The sequence below is a fragment of the Triturus cristatus genome, chromosome 3_2 (assembly GCF_964204655.1).
Source record: "Triturus cristatus chromosome 3_2, aTriCri1.1, whole genome shotgun sequence".
NCBI classification, from domain to species: Eukaryota; Metazoa; Chordata; class Amphibia; order Caudata; family Salamandridae; genus Triturus; species Triturus cristatus.
The window spans coordinates 900,883,343-900,897,919 of record NC_140584.1 but is presented as its reverse complement, the minus strand read 5'-3'; the positions used below and the strand labels follow the sequence as shown (position 1 = coordinate 900,897,919).

Here is a 14,577-nt window from a genome sequence, read left to right as displayed (position 1 = left end):
CCAGCTGGTCTCACAAGGCCTCCGTCAGCTCATAGCCCGGCGGATTTCATGAGACGCTGGTCATTCCCCGGCATTTTGTAACAGACTCAGGGCCTCATTAGCATACCTAGCTCGGAAAGCACCGATATGCGGTACAGACATACTTGGAAGTGAATATTAGTTTATATCTGCAAGATATGGATCTAATGGGGCAGACCATTTCCATATACTGAATAACTTGACTGAGCAGACCATTGCAGGGCCGGAATACAAGTCTGTAAACACCTTTAAATCCACCATTTCTGTGGAACACCTCCCCCTCGAGGGGATGATGCAGGCTAGTTAACACATTTTTGGTTTACAAACTTTTGAGGGATATTCTCCTTTCTAAGCCTCGAGGTTCCAGGTACTTTACACTCTGAAACGTCAAGGCCCAATAACTATTTCCTTCCTAGGAAGGCGATTCTCTTCTTCCGTAAGAGGGTTGCGTATGTCAGAGCCCTTGATCTCTCTGGGAAACTACACATCCTGAAGGGGGTAATTTTTTACCATAGCCAGACTGAACCAGTCATATATCCGCATAGTCTCTTACTTGAAATCTGACCACAGTCCAAAACTGTGTGGTTTGATGCCTTTCGTAATATGAGAATAAGACATCGGCGTTCCACTCAGAGGGAGTTATTCAACTTTTGATTTGCATTAAAAAACCCTTTGGTACACTTTCTGCACCCACCTATTACTAGATAGGTATGGTGAGCTATGTCGGACGTTGGGATTGACATCGCTTTTTGGACATCATTCCGCCAGATACACAATGGCACCTAAAGCCTTCGTTTTGGAGAGGTATACTGGAAGAGATCAGAAAAGTGGCAGAATGACCTGCAAAGTCGAACCTCAAGAACTTTTATTTTAAGCGGGAAGAAAGGAATAGCTTCTCTGGTGGTGAACTAGCCTAATCCTGGACTCTGATTCTGGCACTAAATAAAACATTTCCTCGAATCCATGACATCATTTAAATTCTATTGAGGACACTGAGTCCATGATTATCCCACCAGGCTCTGCTGTTGTCAGAGGACCCTATCTAAATTGTAAGGTACAAGTATAATGCCTACGTTTATTTAATAAGGGGTAATATTTCCTTCTTAGAATGCACTGTCTTGTCCTAATGGTGCTTATGTTAACAGGTATCAAATAGTTGTAGGTTGGTTTCGGCTGCTTAGTTTTAGTGCAGCAGGAGGAATAAGGGTGGACGGAGACTTCAGAAGTTCATCAGTTTATATGAAGAAAAGAGGAAGGTAAAAGGAAGGAGAGACATAGTAACAGCGTGCAAGACATGAGGACTAAAGACAGATTCAGAAATATATGCTGCCAGCACCAGATGGCTGATGAATGTGCAGTTTGACTATTTAAATAACCATAGAACAGGCATAGGATTCAGAATGCCAATAGTCTCACTTTCTATAAAGTCTAACCTGAGGTTCTTACTATGCAATGGCCACACTAATAGGGGAAGAAAAATATAGCAGAAGAAATAGCATGTTGCCAGTTTGCTATTCTTTGAAGACAGAAGTAACCAAAGCTCAAAGGGAAAAGTAAGAGGCTGCAATATACAAGAAGATGGGTAGGGAGCTCAAAGATTCAACAGTTCCAGGGCAATGAAATAAAAGCTAGAAAAAAGCAGTGAACCTTACTGCAATTTCTAGTTCTGAAGTTCTCAGGATAAAACTATTACAGCTAAATATGCGTTTGTTAGGAAAAAAGATTTTAAGTTACTGGGTTGCAACCAATACACCAGTTCATCACAGATGAATGCCGGTGCACTGCTAACCAAGGTTCTGAATACTAATAAAAATACCACCACGAAAGTAGACTGGCATTATGAGAAAAAATACATGATTTTCAAGATGAGAGACATGAACCAAAGCTGAATATATGATTATGCGAGGCTGAAGTGCTCAGTGCCATTACCCAGAAAATCTCATTTACTGAAATTTATATTCAGAAAAAAGACCATTTCAAGCTCAGCCATTAAAACCATATTTATAAATTCCCACACAAAGGAAAGCAAAACTGGCTAATGAGGCTGTGCCACGTTTTAAAATAAGCAGCATTGCATCCACACCCCAAAGGGAAAGAGGGTGATTACAACTAGAGTCAAAAGCAGAGTCCTGTAAAAGAAACGCGTCTTACCTTTAAGGTTTCTTTAATCTTTTCCACTATTCTTCCCTGCAAGGATGGGTCACACAGGATGTAGTCTGGAGCAATGCATGTCTGTCCACAGTTGGCATATTTGCCCCAGGTTATCCGCCTTGAAACAAACACAAAACAACATGCAACAATAATAGCGACACATTTTCAGTGCATTAGCTATCTTGAGAAATCACTTAAAATTAAGACTGTTAACCAACTTTTCCCAGTTCCTCTAGAAACTTTGAACATCAGAACAGCGTCCACAGTTAAGAGACCAGTAACTGTTTACAAAGTTTAGACTGTTTCCTGACACCATTCCCAATTCAATTTATAAAATCACTTACCAAAAAAAAACAATTCCAGTTTACTTATTTAAAAGGACTTTCTTCTACAGTCTTTTGGGCTAATTGGCAGAAATGTTTCACAGATCAACCCTCAGACAAATACTCCAAGAGGGTCAGCCCTGCGTTGGACAAAATCATGACCACTTATCAGGAACAAATCCAGAAATGTAAACCCAAAATGCCAAAACTCATCTGGATGCCTAACCATTTTACACAGTGGCTTAGGACTTTACAACATTTCTGAAGGTTTCTTCATGCATGCATTCTACCAGTCACTAGTAAGGTTAGAGACATTCCTAAATAAGTCTCACTCACCTTAGAAAACAGCAAAATGAGATAGGGCCTCAATGCATTTGCTTTAATTAAGAGACGGGCCGTCATGAACTGAAACTCGCAGTACCACCAGTGAACCTGTACCATTCCACATCTCCTGCTCTGGCATAATGACAAGGGCCTGCTGCTTCCACTCAATTCCACTTATCGATGAGGGTAAGAAGTTCATCATGGGGGGGGGAGAAATAGGGTTAGAATGGCAGACTACCACTCTATTATGCAAATGCCTTGGCTTTTTCCCCACCAACGCATTCTTTTGTAATTAAGTTATTCGTGACAGTTGCAGAATGAAAATCTGTCTCTTGTGTAGCATCGCAGCACTGAGTCAATCTACAAAGACTCTGTAAGCTGGAGTGTCTATATGAGACGGAGGGTTCGAACACTGGCTACGCTGGGTGACAGTCAGGTATGTGCTTCTATTGGGTCCTGACGACCTTAGTACTGCAGCCAAGTAAGATAATGTTCAAAGGAAGTGAGAAGATCAGGTAGAAATTGCAGCTAGTTTATGGATGGAGAAGTGCATGTATGCTGTGCAAGAGGGCCCTACATCTGCTATCATGTCTTGGTGAACACGTTGCTACATGTTATGTGTACTAACCGCAGAGCGGTTATTTGGTTGAAGAGTTACGGGAGAATCTCACACCCCAATGGAGCAGTGTTTCTACATGAGAGTGGTAAGGATTCCTGCCTATTTGTCATCCGGCAAGCAGAAACAGCCTAAGTGCTAGGAAGTAATAGTCACATTTTAAAGGGCGCTCAAGAAAGAGAAGTGTTCCTCGATTTCTCAAATACTTGCTAGTTACGAATTCAAGAGAAGACGTTTCTGCTAAGCAGTCTTCAGTAAAACAAGTTAGTTCTTGGAATGAACACTCCTGCTGAGAAGGCTGCAGCACAGATTTTGTTTCAGAAATATTGGCCCAAGTCTGTATTGGCTGTGATGTGCAATGCAGCAGGATTCAGAGGATCATTGCCTGCCAGATAAGTCAAAGTATCTATTTGATACCAATCGCATATACAAAGTAGGAACATTGCAGCACAATGTTGTAATCTTTCATTTCTATATAGCAGGCTGAGTGGGGCACCAAGGTAGAGTCAGTTAGCTTAACTAAGGCATAAGAAAATGAACATTGGTGGCTCAAACAGAATGTTGAAATATTTGAATATTCATAATATTCTTATGGAAAGGAAGGATGCTTTTATAACTCCTGTATCTCTTGCATCTTTAGGGAAGCCAAGGAATACACAAACCAGTATACATTTATATTTTAGAGTAAATCCTCAAATTCGTAAAGTTATTTTTTGTAACCCCTTTGACTCCTCATACTGGCTTATGCCACCTTGCAGTCAATTATGCACAGAAATTAGTTTCCAAAGTTTGGAAATCTGAAGGAGGTTGGAAACCAGAATTCCCTTTTACAAGGCTCTTTCAGACAGTCATTGCCCACCCACCCTGGTTAACGCTAGAACCAGCCAAGCACAGTGACTATAAAGGTGGGTGGTGACTCCGACAATAAATGTGGTTATGTCTACCTCTGATTGAAAAGAAAAACAGACCATTTTTTGGCCTTGTGAAGTGTAATCCTGCATTTCTAGTTGTCTCCTCACTGTCCAGCTCAACGTCCTCATAATTTGGCAATGCAACTTCAAGAACATTTAAAAAAAAAACACCAATATGGAACACAGACCTAAAATAGAGTTCAACTTACAGCACACTCCTTGCCTGTGACACCATATACAGAGTCTGGTACTTCAAGATTACCTAGGTTAACTTTTTTCACAGCGACACTGAGTTAGAAAACGCACTGTCTGAATTAAGCCAGAAAAATATGGCTCGGTGAGTGAAGCATTACTTGCAGACATCTGCGGTGTATTGCAGCCACATGGGCGAGACTCAGCAAGGCCATCACTGCATTTCTTCCTTCTTAGATTGATAAAGTGATTACGATTTCATTGGGTGCTACCCTCAAGACCTAAAGATGGCAGTGTTATGAAGGCAGCAAATCTACAGTAGAAAACACTCTACAAACCAAGGTAGAATGTTGTACTGTGCTATTTTTGCTTTCACTAGGGGTTTAAATAAGTGTTTATCTTTGCTCTGGAACCCTGCTCTGCAACACAGAGATGAACATCTCTGCACTGTCACAATTGACATGCCTATGTGCTTTGGTTCGTCAATGTTCATATGCCTTCAGGGGGTTTCAAACCCCCTGGTGCACGGAGTTAGTCAATGTGCCAATACAAGCTAGAAATCCACTTGCACTGCAAATCAAACTACCCACTAAGCAATATGGTGTAGTAAGTGTTTCCTGATAATGATCAATCCCATAAGATGGGGCCAGGTACAGACTGGTACTCCAAACTCTTTTTTGTTAATAACACATACAAGAAGGCATTAAAAGTTGGGACATGAATTTTAAAATGTTTATTTTAAAATCCTAATCTAGTCCATAAAATATGAATGGTAGCCACACGGAATATGATAAGTAATGCAACAAGACATGTCATGGAGAACTAAAACAACCAGAAAGATTCTAACATGGTCACCAAGTCATCCTCACACCCTCAAGCTATTTCTTCTGAGAATTATGCTAAGTTTTAATAGTGTTTAATTTTTATTTACATTTTTTTAAAGTACGTTAACCATCATGATTTCTATCAACATTGTAGGCCATTCAATCACATACCAGCATCAAAACCGCATCAGTTGTATGTGATTTCATACACAAACCATTTAATGTAATACCGTTACCTAATCATTTTTTGTGTTTTTGGCTCATTAGAGAAGTTATTTAGCTTGGGTAGACATTGCTGAGCCAGGACGATTTTTTTCTAGACTGTATTTAAAAAAATTGCGGATGTGTTTCAGGGACGATTTAATAATTCAGAAACCATGAGACCTATATACTTCATTTTAGTGTGAAAAAAGGTTTTGGGGGTCAAATAGTCTTATAGAGACAGAAAATACCTACTCAGAGCAATTCCTCCCTCATTTTTCAAAATGGCTTCTATAATTGAGGAAGACGAGACGTAAAAATGAAACTAATAATAATGTTTTTTTAATACATTTATTTGTACACCAATGTTTATGATCTGAATATGAGGAAAATAATATTTATCACTCCCGTTTTAGACACATTTTCATAGTTCACTTTAGTTATTTGTTTCAGAAATTGCTTGTGGTACATTTGGAGAATGATGCATATCGACAGGGACATCTTTTTTGTAGCACAGGTCTTGCAAGTACATGTACGTATAAGTTCTGTGAGTAGAGGCTTTCGAAATTTCGTAGATTTTAGCACCCCATCAATATCTCTAGAACCAAATTCACATGGTTCTTTCTCTACATGTGTATAATCCAAAACATTTAAACATCTTCTGATCAAGTAGACCACTCTTTTATTGTCTTCATGCACAGAATATGACGTCGGTGGAAGGTCATTTAGCGAGACTGGTCTCTTGAACTCACTGTACTGAAGATCGTCAAATATGTGACATTCAGAACTCATTTTCAACACACATAAAATATTTTTCTACATCTTTAAATTCACATTCTTCTTCTGTCTCAGCAATACTTTTAGAACTTCACAGGTTCAGCAGTTAAAGCTCTAAAGTTTTGTTCCAATTTTGCTCACAGTGTCATCACCCGTAAGAATATGTGCCTTGGACATCTCCGAGTCAAGTTTCCTGTACAGAATATGAAGCTGGATTAAGTGTCTTTTCTCGCCCGTTCCATAACTGACAATCCTTGACTTATGAACATTGCAACAATAATAACATCTGTGTCATTTGACAGTACAATTACTCGATTGAAACAGCCCACTCAACATGTGGCACAACACAAAGGGCATCTTCCTCCAATTTGCTGTTAAGTTCTTGAACAATATGGCCCGTACCTTTTGAATATAGGTCTGCAGACACCAACTACTCATTGACAATCATTCCACTTGCAATAATTAGAAATTCAGTTCACTAAAGCATTAGCAATGTTTTTGCAAGTTAACATCTCCAAGTTCATCATACTTGATGTTAAAGACCAGAATTTATCAAGTTACACAGGTATAGGTGTGATGCTGGCAAGGTCAATTGTTCCACTTGTAAACATTTATTTCATTCTCTCACATTACTGTCAGATAGTTCAAGATAACGGTCATAGACGATGTGCAGTTCTTGCAAGGTGCACCCTAACTTTCATATCTGAAGAACAGTTTTAACAACCTCTCCAAAGTTTTGCATGGATGAAATCTTGACCATTCAGAATTGTGACATAGTCCACAACAACAACAGTTTTCAATGAGTTCACCTTTGCGAATTAAATTCTTTCAGGTGAACTTTATTTTCGAGCTCTTGTACGAGTTTGTGCTTCTCTGGTTTGGTTGCAGCATCTCCTTCAAATAATGAGATTGTTGGAAAAAGATCATGCGACAGAATGTCCTTCATAAATGAACCCTTTTGTTGCTACATTCATCTCTGTGTATGCTCGCAAAAGGTATTGTGGCTGGTTGGACAAAAGACTTACCATGGCAATCAAACTGTGGAAGTTCAGCTTTAGTGATTATGTCATACAGTTCTTTCTCTTTCACAGCAAATCTCTCAGTTTTGTGTATGTCATATGGAAACACCCATCATTGGATAAAGAGCCTCAAATTCTACTGGATTGCTCATAAAAATGTCAGCTACAATAAGGAAAAGACAATCACAGAAAAGTGGCAGGATAGGCTGGTCTTCAAGCTGAGCACGCACATTTTGAAAAATTGTTTAGAGCTGTGTTTACTGTCACATAGTTTGTGACTGGAGATGGTGCCACTGGTAAAAACCCGCCCTTCTTTAGTGAGACGGTATTCTGGAAGATCAGAGCATGAATTCAGCCCAAAGAGGAACTGCCTTTTCTTCTTCCTTCAGTCCACACTGAATAAGCACTATGATAAATTCAGTTAAATCAGCTTTGCAAACTGCAGCATCAGGTAGAAGATCCATGTCGTCAGCCACTTTGAAACTTTCTGGTAGACTGGGACGTGATGATGGCTTGTGGTGCTTTTGCACATGTTGGCAAGGTAGTTCAGTTATAAGTCTGCAGCTTTGTCTGTTTATGCCTACAACTGACATAGCTTGTTTTCCAGCAGCTACTTCATTAGTACAGTCTTGAAAAAACACCATGGCAGTATCATGTGTGCTTGATGTTTCAGACAGAGGGAGCGGTCTTCAAAGTTAAAATTATCAAGAGCAGTAATCGTAGCACCCTCATAAAATTGATATCACCGAAATCACTTTAGGGGGGAAACCGAATTTCGCAAGTGAGTAAAACAAGGTTCCCATGAACACAAGGTCGAAAGCCTTCTCGGCATCTAAAAGCATAATTTGAGTTGGAATTTTGTTTTGAGTAAAATAATCTAGTAGGGTGGGCGTTTGCAGAGTAGTTAGGGGGACAAGACAGGGTTGCCCCCTTTCTCCTCTGCTTTTTGCATGTTTTATAGAACCCCTTGCCATAGCTATTCGTTCAATCAGTAGGACAACATCTCCAATAGCTGATATGACCAACATAAAATTGTACGCCGATGATGTAGCTTTTTTTTCCAAACCGAAACGAGAAGTGCAAATGCACATTTTTTATCTGTTTCGGGAATTTCAAGCCATTGGGGGCTATACAATTAATACATCTAAGACTGAGATTTTGCTCTGTAATTGCACACCTGAATTATTAGTGACAGATTTAGCTCCATTGTTTAACAATCAGCCTAAGAGGTACTTAGGTGTGTATGTTACGGAAAATGTTAATGGTTTCTATGTCCCTAATTACATTCCTCTTTTTAACAAACTAAAAATAAATTATTAAAATGGAAAGATCTTCCAATATCAATAATAGGTCGAGTAGCCATTATGCGCATGATGATCTTACCTTTATGTAATTTTCTTTCCTTAGCCATACCAAATTCGGTCCAAATGAAATTTTTTTAAGGAAGTACAAGGTCTTTTCTCTACATTTATATGGTCAAATAAAGTGTCTAGACTTTCAATGGACACACTTGTTAGAACAGTGTCAGAAGGAGGACTAGCTCTCCCAGATCTGAAAGGGTACTACTTTGCTAATTTTGCACATACCATATACAGAACAACAAAGGATTTAAACCTAAACAGATATGACAACTTCTTTTTAGACCTAATTTATAAAGAATACCTAATCTCAGATTTTATGCGTTTCATAAAAATACCCAAGAAATTTAGATACAAAACCCTTCAATGGAGTTTCAATCTGAAAAAAACAGATGTTTGGGCATTATTCGATTCCCATTTTAAATGTAGGAACTTTTCTTTCTGATATACAGGTAGGTCAAGATCCATTATTAGACCCAGGGATAATAGCCAATTGGAGGAGTCGGGGCTTCAGTTAAATAGGAGACTTTCTAAGAGGAGACTGGAAAACCTGGTCCGAAATAGAACCATTCATTAAACATAGTAAAATATTTTTACAATGTTTGTTTGCCAGGGTTAGAGGTTACCTGTCGAAACTTAATCCTACACATATCATCAACACCAGTGACCCAGTAGTGCCCCTACTTGATCCTACACATCGCATTTTGATTATTGGCTGGGCCTCCCTCTTCTGTGCTAGAGGGGTAGACATGCTATATCAGAAAGTACAGAGAAAATGGGAAAATCAAGAAGGGCTGCGAATTTCTACTGCAGCTTGGAGCCAGATTAATAGGTTTAACAGCTCCTTGCTGAAAGCGGACAATTTTAAATGCATGGAATTTTACTCTAAATGGTTACAGTATCGAACACCGGACTTCTTCAACAAAATAAGCCCTCAGATTTCCTCAAACTGCTTTCAGTGTAATAGCGAAGGCAGGGGAAATTGGACCCACATTATAGGTGGGTGCCCGAAGTTAAAAGGATTCTGGGAGATGATTATTAGATACTGACACGATACATTGAAAGTCCCACAGATGTTGGCTATCCAGACAATGGTTCTAGGATACTCTACGGAACTAATAGCATCAGCCCTACAAATAAAGAAGATATATATAGTGGTTTTGACTGCCCGGTTGCTGATCCTTCAAAAGGTGGAGGTCGGAGGGTATTCCAACTTTTCCTCAGCTATTTAGTAAATTAGGCAGGATCAAGGAATTTGAAAGAAGGTATGCTTTAAGATCAGACTCATATAGGAAGAATAAAACTGTATGGGAGAATTTAAGTTAAAATGTAGGAAGGGCCAGTTACGCATTTAGATTGGATATACTTTTATAATGATTGTAACTTTGATTACATGATTGCCGCTGTGGAATATTGCACTTTATAAATCTCGTCGTTTTTACTGTATATGGTTTTAATAGCTGCTTAAATCATGCAAATGAACACAATGTGATATTAATGAATTAACATACTACTTCTTTCTTTTTTGTAATATTACTGTATCAATGATTGATAAACTGTCTCTAATAATCCTAATAATAATTATTTTTATTTTTTTAAAGCGCAGTAATCGTAAATCCTTTCCTGGTAAAGTGACTTGGAAGTAGTATACTGTCGGATTCACAAGATTTTACAGCCTGAGCTACTAAAAAGTTCCAATCCGTACTATGTCTGGTCTGGTGGCTCAGTGGACTAATGTGTCCACTTCAGGGTCCTGTGTTTAACCACATAGTCACAGGTTCAAATTCCATCTGGTCCACTCAGCCTTTCATCCATCTGCGGTCGATAAAATGAGTACCATTGAGTTGGGTAAGAATAAAAACATCTGTTATTCAGTGCCAAGATGCGTCCGGGTAAACGTGCGCTTACAAATACAGGATATGTTAGGTCATTATAACTTGTTGATGTAACAATCCTATTTATTGAAGTAATTATCTCTCTACTATTGCACTTGTCAGATGGTGTGGTGGAGTCATGTGTAGTGGAGTTTTCTTTTTTGCTGTGATGTAATTCATAAAACATGATTTGGAAAAGACAGTACATTTGCACAGCATAAGCAGGTTCATGGGATTGTCTTCCACTTATTTGCTTATATCTTTAAAGCCATCATCAATGATGTTGGCTTCTGTTCTGAACTCAATAACTTCAGTTTGCAACAGTTTCGCTTTGCTGATATTAAACAATGATGTTAAATATGTAATGACAACATCAGGCATTCTTATTGACTCTCATGATTTGCGGAGCCCTGGGGCATCACAAGGTTTGTCATCAAGTCCAAAATCTAAATCTTTCAGGATGTTTCTTAAAATTGTTTCTGCTGACTCTACTGCATCCCGTGATCTTATTTTGGCAGCAAGAACCTCAGGAGACAAATCAGCTGAGAACACCTTAAAGGACTCATTCTTTCTGTTAGACTGACAAAAACAAATTCTGTCATTGTAAATTCTCACCAGAAAATCTAAATTTTATTATTATGGATCAATACAGTTTCATCAATGTAGACCAATATTTCTCTGATCTCACTGAGTGTTAACCCCCTAGCCGGCACTCAAGAGTGGCTTTAAAACTTAATTTGCTTTTTCAAAGAGTGAAAACTTAACTGAAGGCTGGCAGCTACGTTGCTGCACATTGTACGTTCATATTTTTAAATGTAAGCACACATGCAGTTTGGGTGGGCATACAAATCTGCTGAAAGTACATTCACCTCACTGTTTAGATCAGCTACGTGGCTGAAGATTTAATCTTGGAAGAAACTCACTGTGAATAAAAACATGTTTGCCCTTTGAGACTCACATACACTCTAGTTTGTTTTCTCATCAATCCCTTTGGTCCTTGTTCTGGCTAAACCACAGATGCCACATTGAAGATCCTCTGCTTTCAGATCAGTTGTTGGCGGTAGATATGAGGTAGCCATCGATCTTTTAAGTGAATGGGCATTGGGTTTGGTTTCAGATTCTTGATGTGATTCACAGTTTTTTTCCATTTTTTAAACCGATTTTGTCCCAGGCTTTTTTCCATTGAATAGGACTTGTAGCACTTGTTGTTACAATTATAAAATATTTGTTTCTCTTCACCCATCAGTTTCAAACTTTTGTGAACTTCCTTTTGCCATATTTCTGCAGCATCTCAACCTCTCTGCTGTCCACCCGCAGTTGATGGTAGCTTTCCTTTTGGATTAGTTTGGCATATGACATTTGTCTTTGTTGAAGGAGTCCTCAGATTTTGTAGTTAGCAATACTCTGTCAGGAGGAAAGGATCCTCTGCTACCACCTGCTTCGCTCGTGTTTACAAATTTGAATCAACAGAAAACCTGAAACAAAAACAATATTAAAATAATTTACCAATATGATGGCTAAAACACATCACTTATAGAGCCGCCATTTTGGAAAATGGTGGGAGGGTTGCTCTCAGGTGTAATTTTCTCTCTCTATAAGACTACTTAAACCCCAAAACCTATGTTTTGACAACAAAATGAAGTATATAGATCTCTTGGTCCTGAATTATTACAACACCCCTACAACACATCTGCCGTTTTTAAAAATGCCGTGCAGAAAAAACAGCCTGGATTAGCAATGTCTACCCAAGCTAAATTACTTCTCTAATGCTACTAAAACACAAATCAAAAATGAAAACCTCTAAATAACATTTTTTTAAAGGCAGTTTATCAAGGGGGCAGGACTATACTGAGAAACCAATTCATCTAAATAGGTTAATGGAAATTTTCAGAATGAATAGCCTTCACCATTTCATAGAAACCAATTAATTGAATGTCTTTTTCAAAATTGGCTTCTGAAAACCTATTATTAGGTCTCCATCGGGACAGCGCATGTTTACCATTCAATGGCTTCTTTGCCACTCACATTTTCTGCCTTGTAATTAGGCAGTGCATGACAACTTGACCTGTTCTGTCAGCTGGAGCTTAAACCAAGTACCAACTGTTTTATCTTGTGGTGGAAGATAGTCATGTGGATAAGTAAAGTTCTTCTCTGCAAGGCACAAATATGTATCGTATCCCAAACGAGTTTCTGGAAGCAGGGAAAGCAAATACATTGGAAAGCTTTCAGTGATAGAGGATTCTTGGTTCCTGTTTCTCTGAAGAAGGTGTTTATGCAGTAATAATTCACTGAAATGCTAGGGGTGAGCATGTTTTGGGTTTATTTTTTTGCATTGTGAGTTGTGCCAATTATGTTCATGGCCGGGCTTCCAGTTTCAACTTGCCTTGACAGAGGAGCCTTTCTAACAAGAGGATCAGTACGCACAGCCGGCAGGCATCGGAGAGAAGAGCAGCCTTACCAGTGGCAGTTTGGCTAGCTCTGGCAGCAGGGACAACAAACAATTTTTTAGGCTCCCTTCCATAGATCTGCAGAACATCCAGGGCACAGACAGGTAAGTGTCAGCAAATGTAATACACATGTGCCCTTTTGGAATCTTGCTGCAGGGCTAGAAACATGCACACACGAACAGTCCCAACCATTAATTTTCTCTGAAATAATCTGTAAATGCAGGATGAATCATTATGGAACAAGAGAAACCACTATTACCACAAGTCTCAAGAGGATTGTGCAGCACAAGGCCACTGATCTGAAAGGCTTTGCTCTGGGTAAAAGAAAACAGCACAAATGTAATAGGTATCCCCTACGAAAGAGCTGTTGGCTTTTCAATGTTTTCTTCAACCATGTTATACAGCTGCCAGGCTAATATGTAGTATAGCTGCATATAAAGAAGAAAAGTAATGTGACGTGGCTAGTGCTAACTGAGTCATAGCATTCCTTTTTCCCTTACTTTTAGCCATAATAAAGCCAATGGCTCTCACACAGGCAAGACCTATTGACTTAGCCAATGCTTGTTTAAGGTATAAAAGAATTGTTTGCAGGTCTTATTTTCAGAAATATGTTTAAGGGGACATTATTTTAGATTCATTACTTTTACACTGTTAAACATTTCCTTTAATGCTTTTAACTTGCTGAACTCTCACCACCGATCTATGCCCCCTAAATATGCCTCCCCACGCATAAACCACACCCATCCCTGACCTCTAAACTCTACTGATCCCTGAGCCCTAACAGCCCATTCTAACCCTAAACTCCAACCACACCTGAACCCTAAAAAATCCTCACCACACAAACTAAACATCTCTGACCCCTAAACCCCAACCATCCTTGAACACTTAAAGCCCTTTCTACTCCTAAACTCTATCCATCAACATAAAACCCTCTCACTACCCCTAAACTCCACCCATTCCTGAAGCCTAAAAACCCTTTACTGTGCTTCTACTCCAACAATTCATGAACACTTAAAACTCTGCCACACCTAAACTCCACTAATCCTTGAACCATAAAAAAACCACCCCTGAAAACCACTGATTCCTTACCCCTAAAATCACACAACACCCATAAACTTACCTAAACCTGAATGCTAAGAACACTTTCTTCATATAAACTCCACCAATCCCTCAACCCTTCCAAACCCCACACCACCCTTAAGTTCACCCATTACCAAACACTAGAATCCCTTCACCACCCCAAACCCTACCTTAAAAACACTCACCAGCCCTAAACTCTACCCATCTATAAAACCTAAAATCCCTCACACCCCAAACTCTACTCATCCGTGAACCCTGAAAACACTTTAGCACCCTAAACTCCACCTATGCCTGATCCCCAAAAAACCTTCTTCGCCCTTAAACATCACCCATCCCTCATTACTCCTTACCTTCACCAAAGTGTGTGATTTTGAGGTTTCCAAAAATTATCTTTCCTTTTAAATGTTTCCTTTAATTTTTGATGTATTTGTATTTCCTTAAAACCGTATTTCCTTATAATTA

The 14,577-nt window shown here is 39.0% G+C and overlaps 1 protein-coding gene across 2 annotated transcripts in view; it reads right to left on the bottom strand.

Annotated features, from left to right (window-relative positions):
• ALDH3A2 (aldehyde dehydrogenase 3 family member A2) overlaps positions 1-14,577 on the bottom strand; it is a 424,152-nt gene that overhangs the window by 203,313 nt on the left and 206,262 nt on the right. For both annotated transcript variants that reach the window (XM_085649336.1, XM_085649335.1), the window contains exon 6: positions 2,170-2,287. In XM_085649336.1, coding sequence (XP_085505462.1) covers positions 2,170-2,287 — 118 coding nt within the window. The remainder of the gene's footprint in view (positions 1-2,169; positions 2,288-14,577) is intronic.